Raw genomic sequence first — 26045 nt, forward strand, 5'->3', positions numbered from 1 at the left:
GGCCCTTTCAATAACCCTTCAAACCTGTAACATTAGCAATCTCCAAATAATTAAACACATAATTAAATACATAATATTATTATAAGACAAAACTAAAATACTTTCCTTAATGAAATAATATAATTCCACAAATATTCTATCACAATTTGAAAATATAAACACATAACATTCACTAAACAACCATAACCCCTAAACCCTATGCTTAACCCCCTAACTAGAACCAAAACTAACTATAGAAACTAATACTTTAACAATTTAAATTTCAACTTATATAAATATTATTTTATACATCAACATCAATTACAAAACATGGTTGGTATCTACAATCATTATCCACTAATACTCATCCTAGGCCAAACATCCCTAAAAACCTTTATCACTATTACTTATGAAAATCCCTATAACAAATAATAATACTAAGTCACATGTTATACAAAAAAACAAACTCATTTATTATCAAAAATACGTTATTACTAAACTCATTAAATTATATTAACCATAACTAACTTCTAACTAACCTAATCACTAAATTCATTAACACAATCTAACCTGCACTTACTAACCTACCTCTAAATTTTATTAATCATAACCTCTAAAACAAATCATGCTTCAAACAAGAATACTAATCATAAATTTAAATTAAAAATGAATACTAACAATATTTACTATCAAGAAATCTTTAATTACTAATACCAAACATTAATTAATTATCCTAAACTAACATGAACCCTACCTAAGCTACCCCACACCAACTTCCCACATGCCAAATGGTGGTCACATCTTACATTGACACCTCCCTAGACAACTACAGGCCTCCCCATGTCCTTGTTACATTCCCCAACGCCCCTGCACACAACCCCATCCCTTGAGGGGACACATGGCTAGGTGGAAGGAAGGATAGAAAAAGGTTAAGATAATAGTTTTAAATGTCTTTGCTAAGTCTGCACTCCTATTCAATCAGACCTATGCCCAACTTGGGTGGAGAAGGAAGTAAGGTGGGTGTGGGGACCATGTGTTGTCCCATCCCCCTTCTTCCATTGACTATGTTGCTCTAAGGGTGATGATGGGGACATAATGGAAAGGGGTGCAAATATTTTTTTAAAGATTATTTAACTCTATCCTCTAACACAAAGGCCTGCATGAGTTCATGGAGAGTTGAGGGTGATGGGTGGTGTGGGACCCACTCATCACCTCGTACTTTCATTATTTAATTATGTAATGCCCCGCCAAGGGATCCAAAGAATTAACCTAGAATTTCACTAAGTTTAGTAGCATTTTTTTTTTTTTTCATGAAAGTAAATACCACATATAACTAATGCACAATAACGGAAGCAATAGCATTGTCCATCTGAAAGTAAACATAACAGATTACATTCTTTAAGATCCCTTAACGTTGAATTACGTACATGAATCCATCTAGTACAACATCCTCATGAAATGATAAGTCCAATGTTTATACATTACATTTTAAATACTCAATCATCCACTATACATGTCATAGGGTATGATAAGCTCAAAAATACACATACATAGAATAAGGTACATCATCCTATTCTAATCCATGATACATCAAAGTAGAGATAATCACATGATACAACATCATACAGAATATATACATCCATCATAAAGATCAAACATAATAAACTAAATGCACGGTTCCTCCCAACTGTCAATAGCATCATTAGACCATCGTGGATCCTAGCCATCCCTCCGTGCCTAACATTCCAAATCACCGAAGAGATCATCGGTATTACATAATAGGAATGTCACTCCTAATAAATACAACATCATATGTAGAAGTAATCTAACAGGAAAATAAAAGCATAAGATAACATCATCTAACATATGTTAATCATCAATAAAAAAGGATACATATCCACCATCATGAAGGACACATCAGCCACGATGTCTCAATGAATCTCATAATGATAAGAGTGGAAAATACACTACCACCCGACTGCGTGGTACCTAAGTGGTCCACTCCCACCGTGCTAAAAAGATAATCTCAAGTCCCAAACAGGCTATCAAAATCACATAGCACATATCTCTATAAGTCCAGGAATCCTAAAAGTATACTAACTCAAAGGTTCCAAACACAAAATCTGACATCTAATCCCAAAGGCACACAATGACATGTAGGAACCTACCATGCAAGCGGGAAAGTTTCATCGTAATTGTCACGTACAAGTTACCCTAGCAGTTAGCTAAACTCCACGGGTCCATACTGATTTCATGCAGCCACTAGTATCCTCTCATACTGATGAGGCATACTCCGGAATGCAAGGTCGCAACCATGCATCTCACTACTCCCATCCTAGCCTGTACAAGCACTCAAGGCATGGGCGAGAACAAAACACTTATCTTTTTAGGTTCATTCAGTTAGTATTAGGTGTGAATGTTATCACTTATTAATCCAACTTACAATGAGTTACCCTGGCAGCCTCTTAGGGCCCCGGCCCCCATTGCAAGCCACTTCTCGTCACTACATGCAGATATCCTACCCTAATGCTCATGGACTCGTAAATCTCAAAATCACAAAAGATAATCCATAAAATCATCAAATATGCATAAAAGCATCAAATCTCCAAAAGCTAACATCCATAGAAAATCATGAACACAACAGCTCTCTATTGGCAACTGAAGTATCACTGATAATCAAATATCCAATGGTTCTCAATAACCAAAATATACATATCTCAATCGTACTGATCGAAGACTCCAAAAATGGTTGAGTCAAACATGTCACATCATGACATCATCAAAATAAATCCACATTACAGTCCCATCATGGCGACTAGAAAAATAACCAAGGATAATTGATCGATGACCAAAAATAATGGTTAAGTCAAGTGTCTCATACATAAGAATCTCAACTATAACAATCAGTAATCACAACCAATGCATAGAGAATTCCATCACATAAACATGGTTGGGTTTATAAAGATCGAGATTTAAAACATCATTATGTCACCACAATCATATAACCCCCAAGCCTCTGGTAGACGTCCTATACTGGTCAACACTAGTCAACCCAAAACTCAAAACAATAGCATAAAGAATACACAATGTAGACACATGTTTTGGTTTTACAACTTGAATGTAAATGTATAGATCTCAGCTTAAGTTTCCAAGTCTGAAAAATGAACACATATATTGTTTTTGGATAAATAAAAAGTTTTCCTTATTAGAACTAAATAAATTCATTTTCCAATTAATAACATTTGTTTGTTACATTCCCACCAAACTATCAATTCCTTATTTAATAATTTAAAACATTTAAATTATTAAATAGTTGAAAATTATTAAAGAGTCACCTTTATGAAAATAACTCCTCAATATAAGTCATTGATCAAATAATAACTTAAATTTATAAATAGCATATTTACATATATATATATATATATATATATATATATATATATATATATATATATATATATATATATATATATATATATATATATATATATATATATATATATATATATATATATATATATATATATATACGTTTTCATAAAATCGAATTAACAATTTCGATTGACACCATATGAGAAATCAATTGTATATAAACGTTTTAACATAAACGTTATTATTATTTTACATATCATTAACATCTATTAAAACCCCCCCAACTCTTGCTGCGGTACGTAGTACCTACGGTCGCAGGCACTGCGCCGACAGCGGGTACATAGTACCCCTGTTGCCGCAGACCTGCGATGACAGGTCTCTGCCTTCCGTCGGTGCGGGGTACGAAACGTGCCCACGGCATATATAAACTTTGTTCTATGCGATATAAATCGCGATACAAATTAATAAATTTTTCACTGCGATTTTATTAATCGCTCAATTCGGTGCATTATATATAAATATACATAGGTATATATACATACATACATACATACATATATATATATGTATGTATATATATATGTATGTATATATATATATATATATGTATGTATGTATATATATATGTATATATATATATATATATGTATGTATGTATATATATATGTATGTATGTATATATATATATATACTGATTCGAATTTTATATTAGATCCATAATAAATGTATACATATGCATATATATAAATATATATTTATATATATGTATATGTATGCAGATCTGAATATATAACCATGTATGTTTTTTTTTCTATTTTTCCACAAAGATTATATCTACAATTAAGAATAAGATATTTGCATTATAGAATGCATATAAAGTTCTCCAATTAAATTAATCTACCCACATTGAGAACGCATATAAATATGAAACTTCTCAGAAGACATATGGAAGATACGAAGAAGACAGGGAATGCATGATGCAAAAATAGCATAAGTAAAATCACAAGAATTTACCCGGATTCTGATGCTAAATCGCTCTTCTTCAGAAAATCCGCAGAGCAACTTCCTTCCTTCTTCAAAATTCTCGAGTCCTCCAATGCTCCAATTGCACTCCAAACGCTATGTCTAATCTTCTATGAATGCCTAAATATAAAGAGCTTTTAGGAAACATCTAAAATGCTTCTAGAAACAGCTGGAAGGTGTCACCAACTAAACATGGGTCTTTTCCAACCTTCAAGATGAGCCTTAGGGTTGTAGACACCATGTGCTTAATTGATGCACTAACCCCCGTGTTGTTGACACTCGAGAAATAGAGAAGTGCATTAATTCTCATGCAAGCTTATAACTCCAATTCACTTTTATATAATTTTTATTTAAATATTTGTAACTTTCATTTTAACTTTATAACTTTTATTATTATTATTTATTTATTACTTTATTATTATTTTATTATTATTAATTTTAATTTTCTAATTTTCTTTTATTTAATTCTTTTTCCTCAATTAATTCTCATTTAATTAATTATAATCAAAATATCAAATAACATATATTTTATATTAATTTTCTCAAATAATTAATTTATTAATTAAATCCATTTATTAAGACTTAATTAATAGAAAATTCACCATAGACCTCCAAGATAAAATATGAAAACCCATCATAGAGCAAATCACTCAAAATCAGTCTAAAGGGTTAAAAATCACGAATCATGTCATCCGACACATTCGGTGAGTAAAATATCCAGATACTTGTCCTACCTCACTAGGACAATTGGTTTAAGGGTTTGGGATTTGGACTTGAGAATTTATCTCCCTTCTCTTATCATTGAGATAGTATAATAGGGTACGCTCATCTTAGCAATTCAGGGAAGTCGATACCCGGTACCTGCAGAAAAAACTATGCATGTACATACAATATATATAATGCTAAGCTAAACAAACAATGGCAGGAAGTGGTGCATCGTGTAGATCTCGACTAAATATGTGACTACGACTCCCTTCCTTAACCACATCAGAAACGCCATACAATAAGAAAACACGCACACCATACACATGCAAGTATGGGGTAAGTATCCATAATAAAACACATAAGATAATAAACCATCCATCTAATCATCAATAATAACTGAAAATAGTATAATGATCATCATGTATGCATGAAATGTAAAGTCTAAATAATTTCATCATATAACCACTGAATCCATAACATAATGTCTGATAGTGTCAAAACAATACCACTAATCCATCAACATAAAACTAGTCTATCGTAGTCTGATAATAATAGCAATAATATGTCCAGGAAAGATGTGAACGAGGGTAGGCACTACAAATTATTTTTCGTTTGGGCTACCTTAAAGGCTTATATGAGAATAATTGACTTTGTAAAGGGGTATAAGTCAAGTGGGCATTATATGCCTATATTTAATTGACTGTGGAAAGTTGGAAATTGGTATGGGATGAATTTATTTTCTTCCCATACAATTTCCAAAGACCTATAGGGTCTCATTTGGAAGAATTATTCTTATGAAATTTTCAATGAAAAAGGGTTACATGGGTTTGTTTCCAACTTACATAGTAATGGTAATAGGTTTATTTCCAATAAGTTTAGGAGTTAATTGTGAGGTAAAATACATGTGATCTAACTTGGATTTTAATCCACTAGTTTACCATCATGTCTATTAAACAAATTTAAGATGCAACTATAGGAAATATATCAATTTTGAACATTGAACTTAAATCAAGAACTTAAGGAAATCTATCCCCATTTCACGTTGATTTCTTCATGCAATACCATGACTTTACCAAAACCAAATCTATTTACATTCATGATTGAATCCAAGGTTACAAGAGGTAGAATTATAAAATAAACCAACTTTTGACACCATGCTATTCCAATACATTTAAAAGCAAAACTTGGAGTGAAATCAACTTGAAATCTTATCACCAAACTATACACTTTGTTCATAAAATAATCTCTTTTTTTTTATTGAAAATGAAATCTACAACATGGAATATATTTCAATAGGTCACAAGGTAGTTTATGAATTCTTTCTTTCAATAGATAAATACAATGATTCAACAAGAAATATTAGACAATGGAGAAGCCTCCAACACAAGGTGACTCAAGAACACCATCAAGAAATCCAAGTTTCTCCATCTTTCAAATCCATTTCTAAATCTGCAAATAGACACACGACGTGCCATGGAGAGCTCACCTCCCAACCTAGGTCTCAATGAGACTACCCACCAAGCTTGGAGAAACCATAGCCAACCGGATGACAATCAAGTCCAATCCAAAATAACATAAACAGAACAATAACACCCATTCGAGGTATACACAATGGGATTCACCTTGAACCCATGACAAAGGGGTGAAGGTGGACTACCATGTAGGAGATACCAAATGTAGAACATACAAGAAACATATCTTCCAAGAGTAGAATTCACATACAATTTCCATACTTTCTTCTCCTTATCTCTCCTAAAATAAGATCGATAACATTGGCATGCAAGGGCCCATACACCTTGCATTTCTTCCCTCTTCTCTCCATGAAAAGAGACTCTAAACTTCCATGGAGTCCAACTAACCCATTCCCCAATACTTGGCCACCTCTTCCTTATCCAAAGGTGAGTAATGTCATTACACCCTTCACAAATCTCTCATACAAAAATCAAGAGATGAACACAGTAAGAGTGAAATCAAAGCCCAAAATCCCATCCCCTTACAATAAAACAACACAAAATACATAAAGCACATATGCAAGAGAATACAATCGCATACAGTCTAATTTCGAACAAGAACAAGAACTTCATGGCAGTGGAGGCGACCAACCTTTACAAGTGTTATGGTAAGATGATGTTTAAGAAGAGCCCAATCCCTTTTTCTTCCTTCAATCCAATACCCTAATGTCTCTAAAAGTAGAGAGTGGGTGAACACCCTCTAACTCCCACAAGGATCTCTTAAAAAGCCTCTACATTCTACCCACCTATCCACATTAAATTCTTCTTGGACCCCTTAGTCCTTTGGCTTTAACTTGTCCCCTATCATAAATGCAAGATTGGAAAGGAGTGTGGGTTTTGAGAAAGATCAAAAGATCACTCAATTTTCGCAACATATGATAAATGAGGTATAAAAATGGTCACTAAGGCCACTAGGGGGTTCTAGTAGTGTTAGAAATGTCCCCAACCCATACCCTTAACACTTAGGTACTTAGGTTTTACTAAAATTGGACCCTAGGACCACTTTTTGGCCTCTTGAAGTGAATAAATTTTTTTGAGTCCAATTAACCTAATTGGTGAGACTTTACAAGTATCTCCAATCAAAGGGGTTTAATTAGGTTCCCAATAAGTCATTTTGGTTTAAGATTACATTGCCAACCTTAATAGACATGTTGTTACACATACCCATGACAAGTGTCAAGTGACACTATAAAATCACATTACACAACATCTGATGTGTTACTAATTACATATGAAATCACCTAATACATAAATATAGATTACGATCATGAATTAAATCACTTAATAATGAGATTCAAATCTCTTCATTAGATTCAATCTTTGATGTAGTACAAGGCAAGAGAATCCCCAAAGGAGATATCCTAGCCCCTAGAAAATAACCACACAGAAAAAGCACAACAATGATGCAAGATCTGATACCAAATCACAACTTTTTGTTCATGAAATAACTGATTAAACACAATGTACCAGACTGTAAGGCCTTCCTAGTTACGACCAAATATACAGAAAGTAATAGTTCAGAAAGATCCTCCAAGATCCAATTCAAACCATGGCTAGTCCATATCCATACTCTGGTAGAAACCTCCAAAGAAGATCTAAACTTGTGCTCGCAAGCCCACCAAGCAATCTCTTTGTTCCCAAGTCTTAGCTACTAGCTCTTCTCAAAGTTCTCTCCTCTACCACATCCTCTTCTCCAAGGTGGATGAATAATGACTAAAGACTCCACAAGACCCGCTACTTATACTCAACTAAGCCACAAGTCAGCCTAGTAATCTACAAATTAAATAAAACCTTACATTAAATACATGTTAAGCCACAAGTCGTCCTCCAACAAATATTAAATATTGAATGCTTTAAAAGACTTGCAACACTTATTAAATACCTCAAGAACAATTAACCAAGACCAAAATAGGTCCACACAAACTCCAACAATTGATCCAGATCACAATCTCAATCCTCATGCAATAAATACACCAAATCATCTGAACAAATCCTCAAGAACTCCATCCCGCAAGCCAAAATCCCTCTAACATGTAGGATTTCCAAATACCCTAGGATGCTCCTGCATCAAATGCCCTAGGTGCAAAAAGATGTTCTCAATAGCTAGAAAAATGTCTCATGAGATTCAACACATAAATCTCGAACTAGTTCTTCACATACATGTCCTCCAAGTCCTCAACTTGTACACTCTTTCCCTTGTTCCACTTGTGCTTCTTCACATCTATCTTAAGTGTCCTATAAGTATTCTTTCCACGTTGATATCTAACCCTCTTAGAATCCTTTAGCTCAACTCAGCTGCCAACACTCAGGTTTCTCCTACCAAGTTTTTCATTCTCCAAAGGAATCAGGGAATGTGCCTTTCTCAATTGTAAACACATTCTTGACACAATCATGCACAACCCTGCAATCATACTGCCAAGGTCTACCAAATAATATGTGATAACTACTCGTGTCCACAATATCACACAACATTTGATCCTTATACTACCCAATCTGGAAATCAACAAGACACTACTACCTCACCTCTAAAGCATGTTCATCTTGCAACCAGCCAATCCTATAAGGATAAGGATGTCTCATTCTCCTCAAACCAAGTTTTTTAACCATCTCCTCAGCAATAAAGTTGTTAGTACTACTACCATCCACAATCACATTACAGACTTTACCACCAGACTTACAACAAGTCCTAAACAAATTAGTCTTCTGATAAGATTCTAGTGTCCTCTAACCAACCAGTACTCGCCAAGCCAATAAACTCTCTCATTCTTAGGTTCATCGATACGATCTTTAGTGTCATTCACAACAGTAGCTCTCCTATCACCAGCCTTCTGTGGACACTCATAAGCTCTATGTCCTTCATGACATCTGAAACAAGTACCCTTAAATTCACCTCTACGTCTCCTTCTCTTCTGATCAACAAGTTTGGGTTCATCTTTTGCACTAGGTTTAACCTTTTCCGAGTAATCTCACTTCTCCTTCCCTTGGGAACTACCTTGATTTTTCCTCTTTAACTTCTCTTATGCTCTCAAAGCATACTGATAAGCATCTTCAACCAAAGAAATATTCAACATACCAACCTCATCCTGAATATTGTGTTGGTGTTTCAAAACGTCATGTTTCAAAAACCCTATGATGAGAACATAATACATCTAGGGTTAGTTACTTCCCATCTACAACATACCCATTTAAACATCGAGGCCAACTATAAGACAATGCCCTTCTTCTACTTCAGGCTCTGCAAAACCTAAGCAAGTGTACCTCAGATTCATTCATATGGTACCAGTGCTAAAGCATACACTTGAATCTACCAAAGCAGATAATACACTTAATCTTCTAGCACTTATAGAAATAGTCATGGATATGGAAAAGCTAATGACATAACACATGAATTTGACAAGCTAAGTGGAGGTAACTCTTTTTAGTTCCTAAACATAAAAGGGAAAAGGATTTTTATTTTAAATTTGATTTCAACATAACCAAGACATGAACAACACAACATATCAATCTTGTAGTTGATCAGTGCTTTATCTATTGGGTAATCTCACAAATCATTGACATACATGCTTGGAAATCACTGAGATATTTCATGACTTCCAAATCTATCCATTCACCTTGTTAATCAGACATCTACATCACTTATGAATCTCATGCTCGACTTATCCCTTCATGAAATCTGCAACTCTATGATGATAAACTAAGCATTTACATGACTCGTTGAATCACAAGAAAAACATATTAACATATACAACCTAGAACAGATTGTAATTGAGTTTCATGCTCTTTGTTCACAAAACACAAAAGATTGTGAACTACATGAATAGGAAACAAGATTCAGACTAAAGATTAACTTGTTGGTGCATTTTTATTGATTTCTTTGAAACAAATATATAAAGGATGCATGAAAACAACTTCTAAAATTGCTGAAGAAACTAGAACTATCTATATTCTTATTACTTGTTGTTCATTACATGACACAGTCATGACAAGAATTTCAACCTAACTGGAACCATCCTTGTGGTATAATAACAATGAAAAACATCCAAGAACTTGAACCAACCTGTGGTCTCACAGCAGTTGAAAAAAAAATTCAACAAAACATTGGAACCCTAAAGAAAGAGAAGAGAAGAGAATATAAAGATAGGAAGCAATCCTGGATCAGATCAGGTGTTATCATTTGTTCACTTGAAAAGCTTCCATTTGTTGATGAAGAGCATCTCTCTATACTCTCTCTGTAACTGAAAATCATATCTAATCCTTTTCTAGTTGAAGAATGTTCTGAAAATATCTTCGAAATGATGAAACATGTAACTGATTAAGAAGATACCAAATTTGATATTAAACTAGGGCCAAAAACACCCACCAAATGACTTCTAGAGGCAAAAAAAACTCTCATAATCATTTTCCTCTGAATCTAGAGTCAACCAACTTCATGTCTACTCTTCTAACTGAATTTCATGCCCAACCATGAAATTTTGCTCCTTCTATTGATAACGCCCCCCATTTTACAAAATTGTTTATAGCCTGAACCGATGAATCCCTATGCATTTTTTGATTCCATAACTAGATAGTTTGTCTTCTCCCCATTCCAACGGTATATTGTACTGTATATTTTCAATAAAAAAAAATGCCCCTTTGGCATGTGTTTGAAATTTCATGCCCCAATTCATGTTCAGAGATTTAAATGAAAAAAAAAAATTAAAACCTATAGGTTAAACTATAGAAAATCTTGAAATTATTTAAATTTTTCTTATAGAGGCTTTGCACGTTCAAAATTTTACCAAAAAACAATAAAAAATTTTTTTTAATAATTATCTCATTTTTGCCTCCTTTTCATTCCTTGCCAAGCCTCCTAGTTGATTGTTGCATAAGTGCAACGTGGCATCATGTGATTCGTCAAAGCTGCTATATCATCACTGCCACCTCACTACCTCACTAGAGTGCCCTGCCACATGTCAATTTTTTGCATCATAGGGTTTCTTAACTCTAACTCTGCCTTAACCCGAGCAACTAGGTGAAACACACATCTTCGCAACGTTGAAACCCCAAGCCATTAACTGTAGTTAAGTTTGACGACCATATGAAATGAAGCCTTTCGCATGGTCACAATGATTTTCTCGGACGCATCCTTCGTTGTGACTATACGCCCGGTGGCTAGTAAGCATTTTCACGTTGTCGCGCAGTTTCATCCTAACTATGTGGTTTTCACTACAAAGGTGCAATTTTCAGCCATGTGTCATCTCGGCTAACATCATTCCAAGTCAAGCCTCCTAGTTGATTGTCGCGTAGGCACCACATGGCATTGTGTGATTCGTCAAAGCTACTATATCATTGCTACCACCTCACTGCCTCACTAGAGTGCCTTGCCACATGTCAATTTTTCGCATCATAGGGTCTCTTAACTCTAACTCCGCCTTAACCCAAGTGACCAGGCGAAACACACATCTTCGCAACGTCAAAACCCTGAGCCCTTAATTGTGGTTAAGTTTGACGACCATGTGAAATGAAGTCTTTCACATGGTCACAATGATTTTCTCAGAGTAGCATCCTTCGCCGTGACTATACGTGTGATTTTCTCAGACTAGCATCCTTCGTCGTGACTATACACCTAGTGGCTAGCAAGCATTTTCGCGTTCTTGCACAATTTCGTCTTGACTATGTGAAATTCGCTGCGAAGGCGCGAATTTCCGCCATGTGTCATCCAGGCTGAAGTCATCCTCTTTCTTTGCTTCGTCTGCAGCTTTGGTCACAATAGGGTTGACATATATTCCAGTTGTCCGTCGTCTACAACCAAGTGGGCCCACCATGGGTGAAGCTTTCCTTGTCTCCAAGGCGTGTCATAAGGAGAGTTCGGAAAAAGCGCTCATGTATTTAAATTAAAAAAACTCCCGACCCAATGTGGTACAATTCGATATCATTTTTTGCTTGGCCTGCTTTGAGATGGGCTCGACTCGTGGCTTCCTTCTCTACGTCTTGTGCATGAAGACAAAACTCTGTACTGTGTCATGGTTGCTTTCATACTAGACTGCAACTTTTCTTCAAGCTCCATTCCATCTGCTTTTCGACGGCCAAAAACTCCTTTTGCTTTGGGATCATATCATGCAATCATGATCTTCCATCCATGAGTCCTCAATGATAATAAAAAAATGGCTCCATGATCCAAGCCTCACATCCGGCCTACAAATATTAAACTTACTACCCAAACGATGCTCATCAACGATCTTGACATAGTAACGAATAAGAGTGCAAGACGTAGCCCATTTCATCTACCAACACACAAACTCTATTCCTGTGCACCGTCGAGGTCCTCTGTTGGCTGTTGCGCAGTCTTTTCATGCACGCAGACCATACAAAATTTGCGCAAAAACACTTACAGATTGTGCAGTACAGCGTGTTGGGTCGGGCGTACATTTTAAGCCGCTAAGATGCTCGCAGGAGATCGACCACATTGAAGACAAGACACATATGAAACGGAGGAGACAAGACCCCAATCAGCTCTGCAGGGAAACAGTTCACTTGTTGGGCAAAAAATCCAAGATGAAAAGCGACCATGTGCCAAACGCGTCTGTCAAATTCAAGGACAATTCCAAATGCACTCCATTGGTATCAATTCAGCGTGACCTTTCCCATGCAGTTTTTTAAAAAACTCAAAACCTTTCTTTGCCATGGGTTTTGCCGATTAAATCTCCACACACATCTTCCCCAATCTGTTCTGCTCTGGTCAAAACACATGCACCTGCTGGCTCGAAGACCCCTGCTTTTGTGAATTGCGCTCATTGTCTTGTGGCAAATACCTCATGGATTCAACGATGTGGAGGTTCATTTCACTCAACACTTGCAGGGCGGGTATGGTTGCCTTGTGACATTCTGGAAACGTCAGACCCCTGCAGCATATGCCCTCATCTTACAAATCGAGAAGGGAAGTCTTCATTGGCATCTATGACTTCCTCTTAATTTGTCTCACAATTTAGGTGCCTTATCCATGTTTCCACATTTTCGATGTCAAAACCCATGTTCAAAAGCTCTCATGGAAAATAAGATAATTTGACAAGATAGAAACATCTTCTTAGAAGTACTAGAAAACCTCGCCTCTTGCATAAATTGACTGACTTAAGGGTCATCAAGAATAGAAATGATGAATTTCTCGATCTCAACTTTTGTTTGAGGTTGTCCATCTCCTATAGAAAACGCCTTCAGGATACCCATATAATATAGGGAAAGGGCCGCTATTTGACTGCACATGAATTGCTGATTTGATATCTATATTAATTGAAAAGTTTTAATGCCCATGATCAAAGAGCATCAAGGAAGCGTAGGTTTTGTGAATACATGATGCTTGCCAATGCTGATTTGATGGCACGAAACCAATTCAATCCTATTAAAACATCCTCATTCCCCATCACCAATGCTAGCAACATGTATCAAATATCCATCTTCTTCATTTTGTCGAGTTGTGTCAGTCTTGAGAAGTTAGTCGGGCCCCAAAGTGGGTCTGGCTAAAAACATCTTTGGTCTGAAACAACTGACATTTCAAATTGATCAACCAATCACCCTACACTGATTGAAATCAAACTTGTACACTAAACCATCACATTTAACTCAATTTTCAACTTTTTGCGAAGTGCCAATTCAGTGCCAAGGGGTTCCCTGACTGGCATTAAAAACTTACTAAAACACTTGACTAAGCCTTAAAATCAGATGCACCAATTCTTTGCTCCACATTCTCTTACCCTGACAAAGCTCGTCTCATGACGATGTCTAGGTCAAAAGATATTGACCATCAAAGTTATCTTTGTAAAATTGCCTACAAGAAAACATGTCAAAAAACTAGAAAATGCATTCTTGTTTTGGCTTTGAAAACGGGTCAAACTGACACTTAAGGGCTTGAAAACTACGGCATTAGTTGATTGTCACAAGGAGAGTATGAATCTATGATTTGGGCTCATGATGAAAAATAGGGCACATTTGGCAAGTGGTCAAAGTGGGGTACTTGGATTTGCAAAACTGGAAATAGTGACAGAAAAGTGATTTTCACAAATGGAATGGACTTGGGAAAGTGTGCAGACAAATTCATCAAGACTTGCAAACTAGCACCCTTAAAGTATTTTCAGAGTAAAACACAGTAGTACTATCCATTTGGTTCAGACAGCCACAAATTCAAAGTTATGACATCCCGAACATGGATACCGATCAATCTATATTTTCAGAGTAGAACTATTACTTGCTTTGTATTTGATCATAATAGGGAAGGCCTTACAACCCGACACATTGCATGTAATTAGTTATTTTATGAATAAAGAGTCATGATTTGGTATCAGATCTTGCATTTTTGTTGTGTTTCTGCTGTGTGGTTAGTTGATGTGGGCTACGACATCTTCTTTGGGGATTCTTCTACCTTGTACTGCATCAAATGGTATCAAAGCACATTTTTTCCTGAGTGTGTAGATAGATCGTCAAAGTTGAGACAGTTTACACCAGAACTTGGGGTGAGGATCATTTGGTCGACGATTAGATTTGGTTGCGAAGGGTTTGCGAAAATCTTGGAAGATGCCTTTGAAACAATTGGACCCTAGGGTGATTGAAGATCTTTGTGATGCCATGGAAGCAAGGATCTCAGAAACGATTAAAGCAGAATTCAGATCAGATATGGTGTTGATGAAGAGTGACATGATCGCTGAGATCATAAGTGCTTTAGGTGGTCTACCTCGGCATGCAGGTACTTAAGATGGTTATGAGGAAGTTGTTGGATCGAGTGGTGAGGACATAACTAATCATGTGGAGAAACCTATTGGAAATAGGGCTGGTCAATTTGCTAGGTCTGGATCTCAATTGAAGCTAAATCATAAGATGGAGGTTTCTAATTTCTTAGGTATTTTGAATCCTGAAGACCTGATTGATTGGATTGGTGAATTGGAAGATTACTTTGAGCTTAAGGATATCGAAGATCCACTCGAAGTGTGGTTAGCACAAACTAAGCTGAAGGGACATGCTGCTCTTTGGTGGAAGAAATTGTAGCGAGATAAAGAAGAAGATGAAATGAAGATCACTAGATGGAGATTGATGGTGACTAAGTTGAAGGCTAAGCTCATTCCCACTAATTGTGAACTTGAGTTATTTAAGATATTGCAAATTTGAAGCAAAAAGATATGATTCTGAAAGATTATACAGAGGAGTTTTACAAGTTGACTATTCGATATGAGCATAGACAATTGTCTAAAGAAAAGGTGGCTAGATATATTAATGACTTGAGATTCAATATGTTGGGACTCAAAAATGCATCCCTGATTTGAGTACCATCTTAAGCTTTTGAGTCATTTCGAGCCCCTATGAGCGCATTTAATGTATGTGTACGTGACTATCCTTTTGAGGCCTATGAAGTGTTTAATGTTTCTAACACTTTGCATTCAGTATATTCATGTGTCTTGTATTGATAAAAAGTCATTCCAAGTCATTTCATGAAGTTTCATTTTGAGCAATGTTTAGATCTACATTTTTGGCCAAGTATCAAACAACGACATGAAGCCTAGTTTGCAATTCATATACACAATTTTATACACACACACACACACACACACACACACACACACACACACACCAAATTACATAATCAAATGATTGAACACTCTATATTCTTATTTTTTTAACTTTTCCATTTCTACACCTAATAAAACATAATTGATTGTATGATCGAAATACCATAACATAATCATCAATTCGAATTAAAAAATTGAAAATAATCATCATAATGCATGCATATACCTAAATCATCATAAGCATCATCAATAAAGCATACTAAACTATCTGAATGCATATAACATAATCATCAAGGTACCATAAATAACATCATAATCATAAGGTAAAGCACCACATAGCATTGCTAGTACAAATCAATGTTTGAACAGTCAACCAATGTAGCAAGCTTTGAATCACAGGGTATCAAAACATGAACGTATCAACTGCTATCAGTTCCTATTAGAACACCTAAACCATAAAACCTCAATTCATAGCTATCATCATGATCATCGAAGTCCATAACTTTTATTACCTATTTATGCGGATGTATCCTAGAGAACACATGAAACGTTTATGATTTAAACCATAATTTTGAGCAACCAAGTAACTCATCCCATACAGAAATATAACCTCTTGTACATAATACCCTTACAACCTTAACACATCATTATATACTTTTAATATTTAAAATCAAGCTACTTAAGGGCCCTTCTAGTGAGTTGATAATCTTTATCTTCAAATTTCTAATAATCCATAAGAGGGTAAATTTTAAGTTATATTATTACAACATTCATCAAATCATTATACATAAGATAGTCATAATTATCATAATGTTCTCTACATGGTTTCTAGCAAGAACAACAACATTTTCTCATACCACTACCTTGCCATGCTCATATATCCATTCCAAATCTCCTATAAAGGATTTAATAAAGAAATTTATATAAAATAAATACATACAAGGAGGGGTTTTACAACTTGTATGCATTTCATTTTTTAATAATTTTTAGTATGAATTAAAAAAAGCTAGCAATATATAGGAAGTAAATAAAGTGTAGAAATCCTAAACTAGATTTGTTGTGGCAATAAATATTTGGATAGAGCCTGGTGCGCCCTGTGCCAACCCAACCAAATCTGGTAGTCCCTCATAGTCAATTCGCAATTGATTTAACCCAACTGCCACAACAATGCTATTAAAAAACACTGGAGCCCCAAGTTAATCTATGGAGTGCTTCGTTTTATAGTATTGTTGATGAGAAGCATACCAGGTAGGTTTCAAACCAAATTACAATTCTCCCTTTTGATTCAATTCATAAATTATTACAAACGCTCCCACAATCCTTAAAAGGTGTCTGATTCAAAATATGGATAATGGAATATCTGCTTGTAGTTCAGTGCTTTCCAAAGTTAATTATTTTTGTTATATTTTTTTATTCAAAAATGGAAGAACAAAGAGATTGTTGTCAAAAATCCAAGAGACGGATCTTTGATATCATTTTGATAATTCGTATGTTGGCATTTTTACATTTTTAGAGTCCAAAAGTATGACTTTTGTGTCACATGATAAAATTGCACAAAAGGCTAGCTTTATGTCAGATTATGCCTAGAAATTTGGAACAATTATTACATTTAAGATTTAAGGTTCTCTAAAATGATATCAGAGTCATATTTTCGGGGATATTTCCAAGATTTTTAAGTTGTTTTTCTTGAGGTTTCATATGTTTTCTCATGGTTGTGGTACGCTTTGTTAACCCTCAAAAATAATCACAATTGTAATGATTATCACAAAGTTGCATCCAACACTTGTGTTGTCTTGCATGCATCATTAGAAGATTTATAGTAAAACAAGAAAAATTCCTGCAAGTACCACCACATTGAGGCAACATCCAAAATTTGAGTAAAATTAAACTTTTTTATTTTCCATTTGAAGCCTTTGATTGCACAAGTGACGAAATATATTCTTCGTTAATCAGACTTCATGAATTTGAAATTTCTTGACTAATTGAAAAGTTTTCTCTATGAGATAGTTCTACCTGATTAAACCAATAATTCTATCCCTACATCTAACACATATCAAGTAAAGATTGTGACTCTACAAAGAACATTAATCAAGACTTACCCTAAGTTTAGAATGGTGAAATTAAAATATGATAACATCAAAATAATTTACAATTTTGTTTCATATTTTAAAATATTATTAAAAAATTCGATGATAAATCTAAAAATAAAAGTAAGTTTAAAATTTATAATAAAAAATCAATCAAAAATAAATGTTAAATATGAAATAAATTTTTTATACAATATAAAATCATAAATGTTATAAAAAGAAATTAACAAATAAAATCAATCATCACATCATAATTATAAAAATATAAGAACAAAAAACCTTATTAAAAAAATAAGTTCACTTTCAATTATTAATTTTTGAACTTCAATTTATAACTATAATCTTAATTATCACATGAGAGTTATTTTCACACTTGAGACTTTAAAACAATGCTTACAACAAAAGAAGCAAAGAAGCTACAATAGCACCATCAAAATGAAAGCTTATTTCAAAAAGAACAAAACAATAATACAAAAGATATAATAGCAATAGCACCATCAAAATAAAAGATTGTCAAAATGCTTTAAATTGTCTGGACACCTTTTGTCAAGCCTTTGGCTCTGCCATTCAATGGCATAAAACACTCTGCTACTGGCAATCATTCTTGCCAGCTCCACCTTGGCTCAGCCAGTTTCAATGGAAATGGGTTACTCACGGGGAAATCTTCTACTGTCTTGGCATTCCCTTTGCCTTCCAAGCTTCTCCTATGGAGCTTTGGAATGTTGTGCTTGCCAAGATTAGCAAAAAGCTCAAATATTGGATCACCAAGCCGCTTTCCCTTGCTAGTAAATTTTAGATTTGTTCAAAGACTCTAGCAGCCACTCATGTGTACTATTCTTCCTATTGGGCTCCCTCCAAAGCTTCTTATCTTAAGCTGGAACATTTACTCTGAGATTTTCTTTGGGCTTTCATGGTTTTCACAGAGTTGCTTGGGATTTTTGTTGTCTCCCAAGAGAGTCTGGTGGTCTTGGCCTGCTTTCCACTCAGAAATAGGGCCTTGCTCTCTATGCAAAATGGATTATCTGAGCTATTTCTAAAGATGAAGCCTAGAAGATTCTGGTTTGGCACTGTATTTCTTCCAGCTTCCCTGTAAGCAGGCCTGCATGGAAGGGAATTGGTTTTCAAACCCTTCTCATCATGCATGAACCCATGGCCATATAGGGCTCCTTTATTATTAAGAGCATCTGGAAAGCCTAGGAAGCTATTAAGCCTTGGCTTCGTTGGGTTGGAGATGAGTTTTGCAATGGGCTTTCCTTAAATCAACAAAACATTTGGTGGTCTCCCCTATTTGTTGTTCAGGGTACTCCTCTCGCCAAGACTCAAGGTGTTAGTGCTCTACATTTTTTCAAACGAGGCATCTGAACTCCTAAGGATCTCTTCTCAAGAGTCACCATGAGTTTTAGGTCATGGGAAGATATGCAAGTCCAGTACCGCCTTGTTAGTACAAATCGATCGACTTTTGACCTTTTGTTGTCTTCCATCCCTGTGCACTTAGTTCATAAAGTGGGGATTCAGACTGGCTATCCTTGGTGGCATGATTGGAAGTGGTATCCTGCCACTCCATTTTCCAATTACAAGCCCAATATGGGGTACAAATGGCTTTCACCCCATCTTCTGATGGTGGACATGCTTAACCAGCGCTGGCATTTGCAATCTTTGCTTTATCAATGGAGAAAACATTTTGACACCATTTGGAGTGCTATTACAGCACCCAAGATTGCACACTTTGCTTGGTGCCTTGCCTTCCAAGGTCTTCCCCTCGGGCCTTGGCTCAAGCACATTGGGGTTCCTAATCCTAGATGCCCTTTCTGTAGTCAACCAGAGTCCTTTTTGCATATATTCTGGTTTTGTAAGCGTGCTCAAAATTATTGGCACTGGATTCATGATTTTTTCAAGCCTTTCAGGCCTGAACCATTTTCATGGCACATGATCTTGCTGGGTGATTCTCCCAGAATTCCTCAGAAGTTCACCCAGATTTGGCATACCTTCAGGATGGGAAAAAAAATTTCTCTGTGGAAAAATAGGAATGTTGTTATGTTCACTCACAGTTTTTTTGATGTTAACATTGCTATGTACACTAAGGCATGCATTTGTAACAATGTTATTATGCATATCAAGTGCAAGCTAATAAAGTTACCCTAGAAGTTTCTCACCTGCAGGAGTTGTTAAATCACTGGGTCAATGCTCCCTACACTATTGCCAGAGTGCCTCCTGATGCTTTGGCTGATGTCTTGACGCCTCGTGGCCATTGTTCTTAGCACCAATCCTCAAGCCGCTACTCGTACACACCGCACTCCCAGGCTTCTCGCCATCGCTCTCCCAGTGGTGGTGATGGAAAATGGAGGTGCCACTCTACTTCCCCACCTCGTGGTGGTTTTGGCTGGTCCCCGGCTCCTCCTCCTAGTCCTCAGCAGGTGCAGTCTAGAAAGTATCTTCACCTAGCCTTGGCGATTTCTCCTCCATGGCCGAAGGTTAAAGATGTGAAGACTGCCATAGATCCTACTACTGTTGCTGATGATGGCTAGACTATTCCCCGCCCACCCCACAATCTCATAGATGCGTGGGGTTTTCCTAACAAAGATGATCCTCCTCCCTCAGCTGGCACTACTTTGGCCACCTGAGGTCGGTAATTATGTTTTTTTTTTATGAATAGTTGTTGTTTTTGGCTGAGGCCATATTATTAAGTCTGACTTCAGCCATGTGAACTCTTTTGTGAGGTGATCTTGTATGCCCCAACCCCTTTTTTGTGAATTGTATTCTTAGTATATTTTTTTTAATAGAAAAGGACTATTCATCAAAAAAATAAAAGCTTGTTTTAAAGAGGACAACACAACGATAACACAAAAATATAACAACATAGCAAGTAACAAATGATAATTATGCTAAATAAAAAAGCATTAATAAATTTTTATTATTTTAATAAAAAGATCATTAACTTTATATTAACTTATATATCAAAAAATAATTGACTTGATCAAATATTATAAAATAAAAAATATTGAAAAGTCTTTAAATAAATTGCATGGAAGATATAAATTATCATAAAGCATTGAACAGGTTTGATCAAATATTATAAAAGGAAGCTGAGAAACCTTTTAATGAATTACATGAATAGGTTTGATCAAATATTATAAAAGGAAGCTGAGAAACCTTTTAAACCTTTTAATGAATTACATGAGAGATATAGATTACCATAAAACACTCATGATTTCAAAATGTTTTTAGAATTCGAATCCTCAATAACCTTTAAATGTGGTTGATAGTTAGAAAATGATTTACTGTGCAGTCAGCAATATGAAAATATTTAATCGCCTCTTTTGTATGCCGAATTTAAACTAGATGCAGAATAGAATGTAATGGTAAACAACATTAAAAAATAGAACTACTCTTACTAAAATAACTCTTCAATTGATTATTATTTATATACCTAAAAAAAGTGAAATTTGAACTCATCTAGTTTTGGAATTATTCGACATGAATTTTTTTATAAGCTTTTTCAAGATTTTTATTTTTCAATTATATTTCAATTTTGAGATAATATAATAGGAGGTTGCAGGTCTGCTACTTAGTTTATTTATACAAAACTCCTCTTGCTCTGATAACCCTAAGGATAAGCCTAGATTAATCAAACCAACTTTTACTATACCCAACCACAAAACAAATCCATACTAGTTAGCTGATTCAACACTATGAAATGAAAATTTATAGATCAATGAAAAGCCCCATTCAAACTGATCCAACATAATGAAAATGCTTGAATTCATTAAAAGCCCTTCTATGTCTGCTCCATCCTCAACATAAATCTTTTAGGTGATGGCAATATCAATAGATTTGCCCTTGTACTTGTCAAACAACTTTCTTGCTTTAGGACTACCTATTAGAAACTTGTCAGCAAAACGTTGGTCACTTAGGGTTCGTTTGGTTTGTGGAATTTAAAAAATCCAGATTTCTACAAACCTTGGTTTAGCCAAATCAAGGTTTTGCATATCTTCATTCTGATTTTTGGGATTTTACTGAAACTGTTTGTTTCACTCGGAAGATGCGTGTGAAGTGCATAAGCTTGGAGTTGAAGGCAAATTTCAAAAAGCAGTCCAATCTATTGTTTTTACACTCCTTAAAAAATAAAACCAGGTTTTGATTTTCAATTCCTACCTGCTAGTAGGAATTTGGAAAACCTAATTTTGAGGCAAAATTGGAAGTCGCATATGCTAATTCTATTTCGCAAATTTTGAAACAAATGCACAAATTTTCAAATTCAAATTTTGAAAAAGCCAATTCCTATCATCTTCCACGGACCCTTAATTCATAAACAGTAACTAGACTTTTGGGAAGTCTGGATGGGTCTGTTTCCTTCAAAAATTCAATTATCTTATGGCGTGGTCCAAGCCTATTCTCTACACTATAACAGAGAAAAAAAGGATGAGAAACCACAATGTTGGCCTGAAATCCAGCTTTATTTTCCAAGAAATCCATGTTTTTCTTTAATTTATCAATGCCAGAAGCGAACGCGGTAGGAAACCCTCTTACAATCTGCAGAATCTCATTATCCAAAAGACCCAACGTTGCCAAAAGTTTTAGTTTATTTTCAAAATTTTCAAGCCCGGAGCTATGAACCGCTGCAAGGGCATTTGCAAATACTTAAACTTTTGTTTTTTTTACTTTCGATTCCTCCAAAACAACCAGATTTCTTACACATTCAATCTTCAATTTAAGCATATCTTCACTGCCCAAAATTAGAGAGGGTCTTAACCTAATTAAATACAAAAGAAGTTCATCTTGCATACTTGAGTGCTTTAGTATATCTATTTTAGGTTTCAAAGTATCGATTTTGAAAAGCAAAAACCTAGGATATCCCATGATAATTTTGCACAGATTAAGCATTGAACCAAATTCACCTACAAGCAAGGAAATTTTAGGGCTTAGGTCTTGTTCTAAATTCCGAGTGAGCAACCCGGGCGCTCGGCTAACGATGTGTCCCAGGTTACTACTAGTAAAACCTACTGCTCTCATGAACTCGAGCTTGGGCTTTAACTGAGTATCCACTTTGTAAAGCAAGCTATGTGGTTGTGTGAAAACAATTTTTCTTACCTGATCTTCGGTGAAACAGGAATCCCTGAAGAGCTGCACTGCCTGCTGTGCTCTGTCGATGGATTTAGTCTTGAACAATTGTTCCCCTCTCCGAGCAATCGCTACAACTTGGGATTCAGAAAGCCCACAATTGTTGCGCAAGAATTGGAGAATATCTCGCTTCCTGCAATCTTCTCCTGCTTCTGCTCCAAGTCTGTTTGAGGCTTCGACATCAGTAACTTTCGAGATGGAGAACAGGGCGTGTTTTGAGTGAACAGGGTGATTGAAAGGTGCGAGGATGCGTTGAAGGAAGAGCATTGTGCGGGCAGGGATTCACCGAATCAAACCCTAGGGCCCATCTGGTTGCAAGTGTAGGAATAGAGAATTAGAATGAAAATTTGGAATAGGAATGGAAATGGGGAATGGGAATGGAAAAGACCAATCCTATTTTTGTTTGGTTCACATGGCATTTGATTTCAAACCCTCGCTATAGAATTTCGTTCACACTCGTGGATCGAGAAAGTTTTGAGTTGACTTCATTGGCAGCTGAACAAATGATTTACAATACCCTCTAATCGAAGTCAAGTTGGAAATGGGCATGTAATACCAATCCGCGCTATAGTCTAACTGGGATGCGTTATTGGGCAATTTCTCCTGTTCGCATTGTTTCCCTAGGGTAGCGGATCCTTGAGCAGCAGAAGATATGGGTGCGAGATGACCAATTGAACATGAGCCGAATCATTCATTTTTATGCATTGATCCCATGTATCTACAAAGGAATCCCCAACTGAGGACTGGCCTTTTGAATATTATTCGGGGGGCCCGAACATTTAGGTGGGGAGATATTGGCTACAGCTGCTGGATCGAGTCAGCCATCATTTAACAATGCTCTCAAACCAACCCCACACTCTTGATTATTGAGAAGAAAGCCATGATATCAGAACAATGAAGAGATACAAAAAATGCAGAAGCGCCTTCCAACGAGAAAGTTAACAGCAGAGCTCACCAAACCCCAAAAAAATATCAATGCCTACCACGGACCCGACGAGATTGTCAAATATGATTAAGTGAGATTAAGAATGGGAAGGGGCATTCCAATTACAAGTATTTTTGGGATTAGACAAAAGCTCATTTTGGGCTATTTTGAGAATTCGTAATCCTATTCTACATTCCAATTTTGCCAACCAAACAGAGAATATAATTCGTATTCTAATTTTCAATGCCAATTCTCGTGCTATTCCAACAACCAAATGGGCCCTAAGCACAATGAAACCCTAGGCAAGGAATCTTAAGCTGCATAAACACTTGAAAAGGAAATAACTAGAGAAAAAAGTATGCAAAAGATAAATTGAATCGCCATAGGCATCCACCGAAGAAAGCCCCGACCTCAGTAAAACCCTATAGAGTTTGCAGAGCAGCTAAACTTTTTATTACCAAGTGGATGCATTCCCTTGTCATCATCAAAGTGTGTATAAATTGTAGCTACTGGAGAAAATAGAAAATTGTGAAATTATATGTCAATTTTTTTTTAAAAATTAAATTTTTCTATATTATGTATTGTTAATTTTTTTTAGTATTTTTAAAGATTATATTAATAAAATAATATATATTATGTATTAATAGTTAATTAAAAATAAATATTATTAATAATATTTGAACCTTTTTCATTATGTTTTTTAATATTTTGATGACAGGTTATTTTTTCATGAAAAAAAACTTCTAATAAATATATGTTTGATTTTGTAAAAATTAATTATTAATCATTTATTTAAGTATTATATAAGAAGACATATATGATATAAAATCAATTGATTTTAGATAGTGTTCCGACTACAAGCCCCTTTAAATTTGAGCAAATGTGGTTCGTAGAGAAGACAAATTCGTGGAGCTAGTAGCTAGCTAGTGGAAATTAGCTCCATCTCTAGAAGGTAATGCAACCTTCAAATTCTTTGAAAAATTGAAACATATAAAACAACCCCTTAAAGTTTGGAACAGAGAACACTTCAGGGACATCTTCAAAGAAAGACATGAGATTGAATGCAACTTGGAAGCCTTAAACTACAAAGTAATATCTGAAGGGATGGATGAATTGGACTTTTTAATAGAAAAAGATTAAATGGCAAGATACGAAGAAATTTTACAAAGGGAAAAGATTTATTGGAAGTCAAAATCCAGAGAGATGGTTGAAAGTTGGTGAAAAAAACACAAAATTCTACCATTGCTCAATCAAATCTCGTAGATCAATCATTAGGATCTTAACAGTAAACAACACAAATGGCCAACAAATTGAAGACTCCTCTTCCATTAATAAAGAGACAATATCCTTCTTTTCTAAACTTTGGGGAGTGAAAGTGTCATGATCCCTCCTAAAGAGAATCCTATAATTATAATTGGATAAGATTTAATAATAATTCATATACTATTATCGATTATTTCCAAAAGAAATAATATTAATATAGATAAATATCTATGATCTATTTTTAATAATATAAATTATTATTATTCATAATAACTCTACTTAATTGTGCATAATAGTATAAATTACCATTCATAATAAGTTATTTATAATAACATAAATTATCATTCATAATTATTTATATTATTCATATATGAATTCATAATAATATATATATGAATTTACTTATTATCATCTATAATAATATATAGTATACATATCTAACCGATGGGATTTACATATAGACATTTAAATATAAATTTAATAAAATACAAATTAAACTAACCAAAAACTAAACAATATATATGTATCTCTA

General features: G+C 35.1%; 1 protein-coding gene across 3 annotated transcripts; it reads right to left on the bottom strand.

The window, feature by feature from the left end:
- Positions 1 to 1650: 1650 nt before the first annotated feature.
- On the bottom strand, positions 1651 to 23624 carry LOC149547632 (uncharacterized). Of its 3 annotated transcripts, none has more exons than XM_089794772.1 (2): positions 23296 to 23624; positions 1651 to 1716 (listed from the first exon to the last, which is right to left on the bottom strand). In XM_089794772.1, the coding sequence occupies exons 1-2, from the start codon at positions 23590 to 23592 to the stop codon at positions 1699 to 1701; spliced, it is 315 nt and encodes a 104-aa protein (XP_089650898.1). In that variant the 5' UTR covers positions 23593 to 23624; the 3' UTR covers positions 1651 to 1698. The 3 variants fall into 3 exon arrangements, with proteins under 3 accessions (XP_089650898.1, XP_089650899.1, XP_089650897.1); XM_089794773.1 differs by lacking the exon at positions 1651 to 1716 and adding an exon at positions 22864 to 22930; XM_089794771.1 differs by lacking the exon at positions 1651 to 1716 and adding an exon at positions 22866 to 22957.
- Between the last annotated feature and the right edge of the window lie 2421 nt (positions 23625 to 26045).

The sequence above is a fragment of the Cupressus sempervirens genome, chromosome 7, assembly GCF_028749045.1.
Source record: "Cupressus sempervirens isolate cs-2001-9-10 chromosome 7, ASM2874904v1, whole genome shotgun sequence".
NCBI lineage: Eukaryota > Viridiplantae > Streptophyta > Pinopsida > Cupressales > Cupressaceae > Cupressus > Cupressus sempervirens.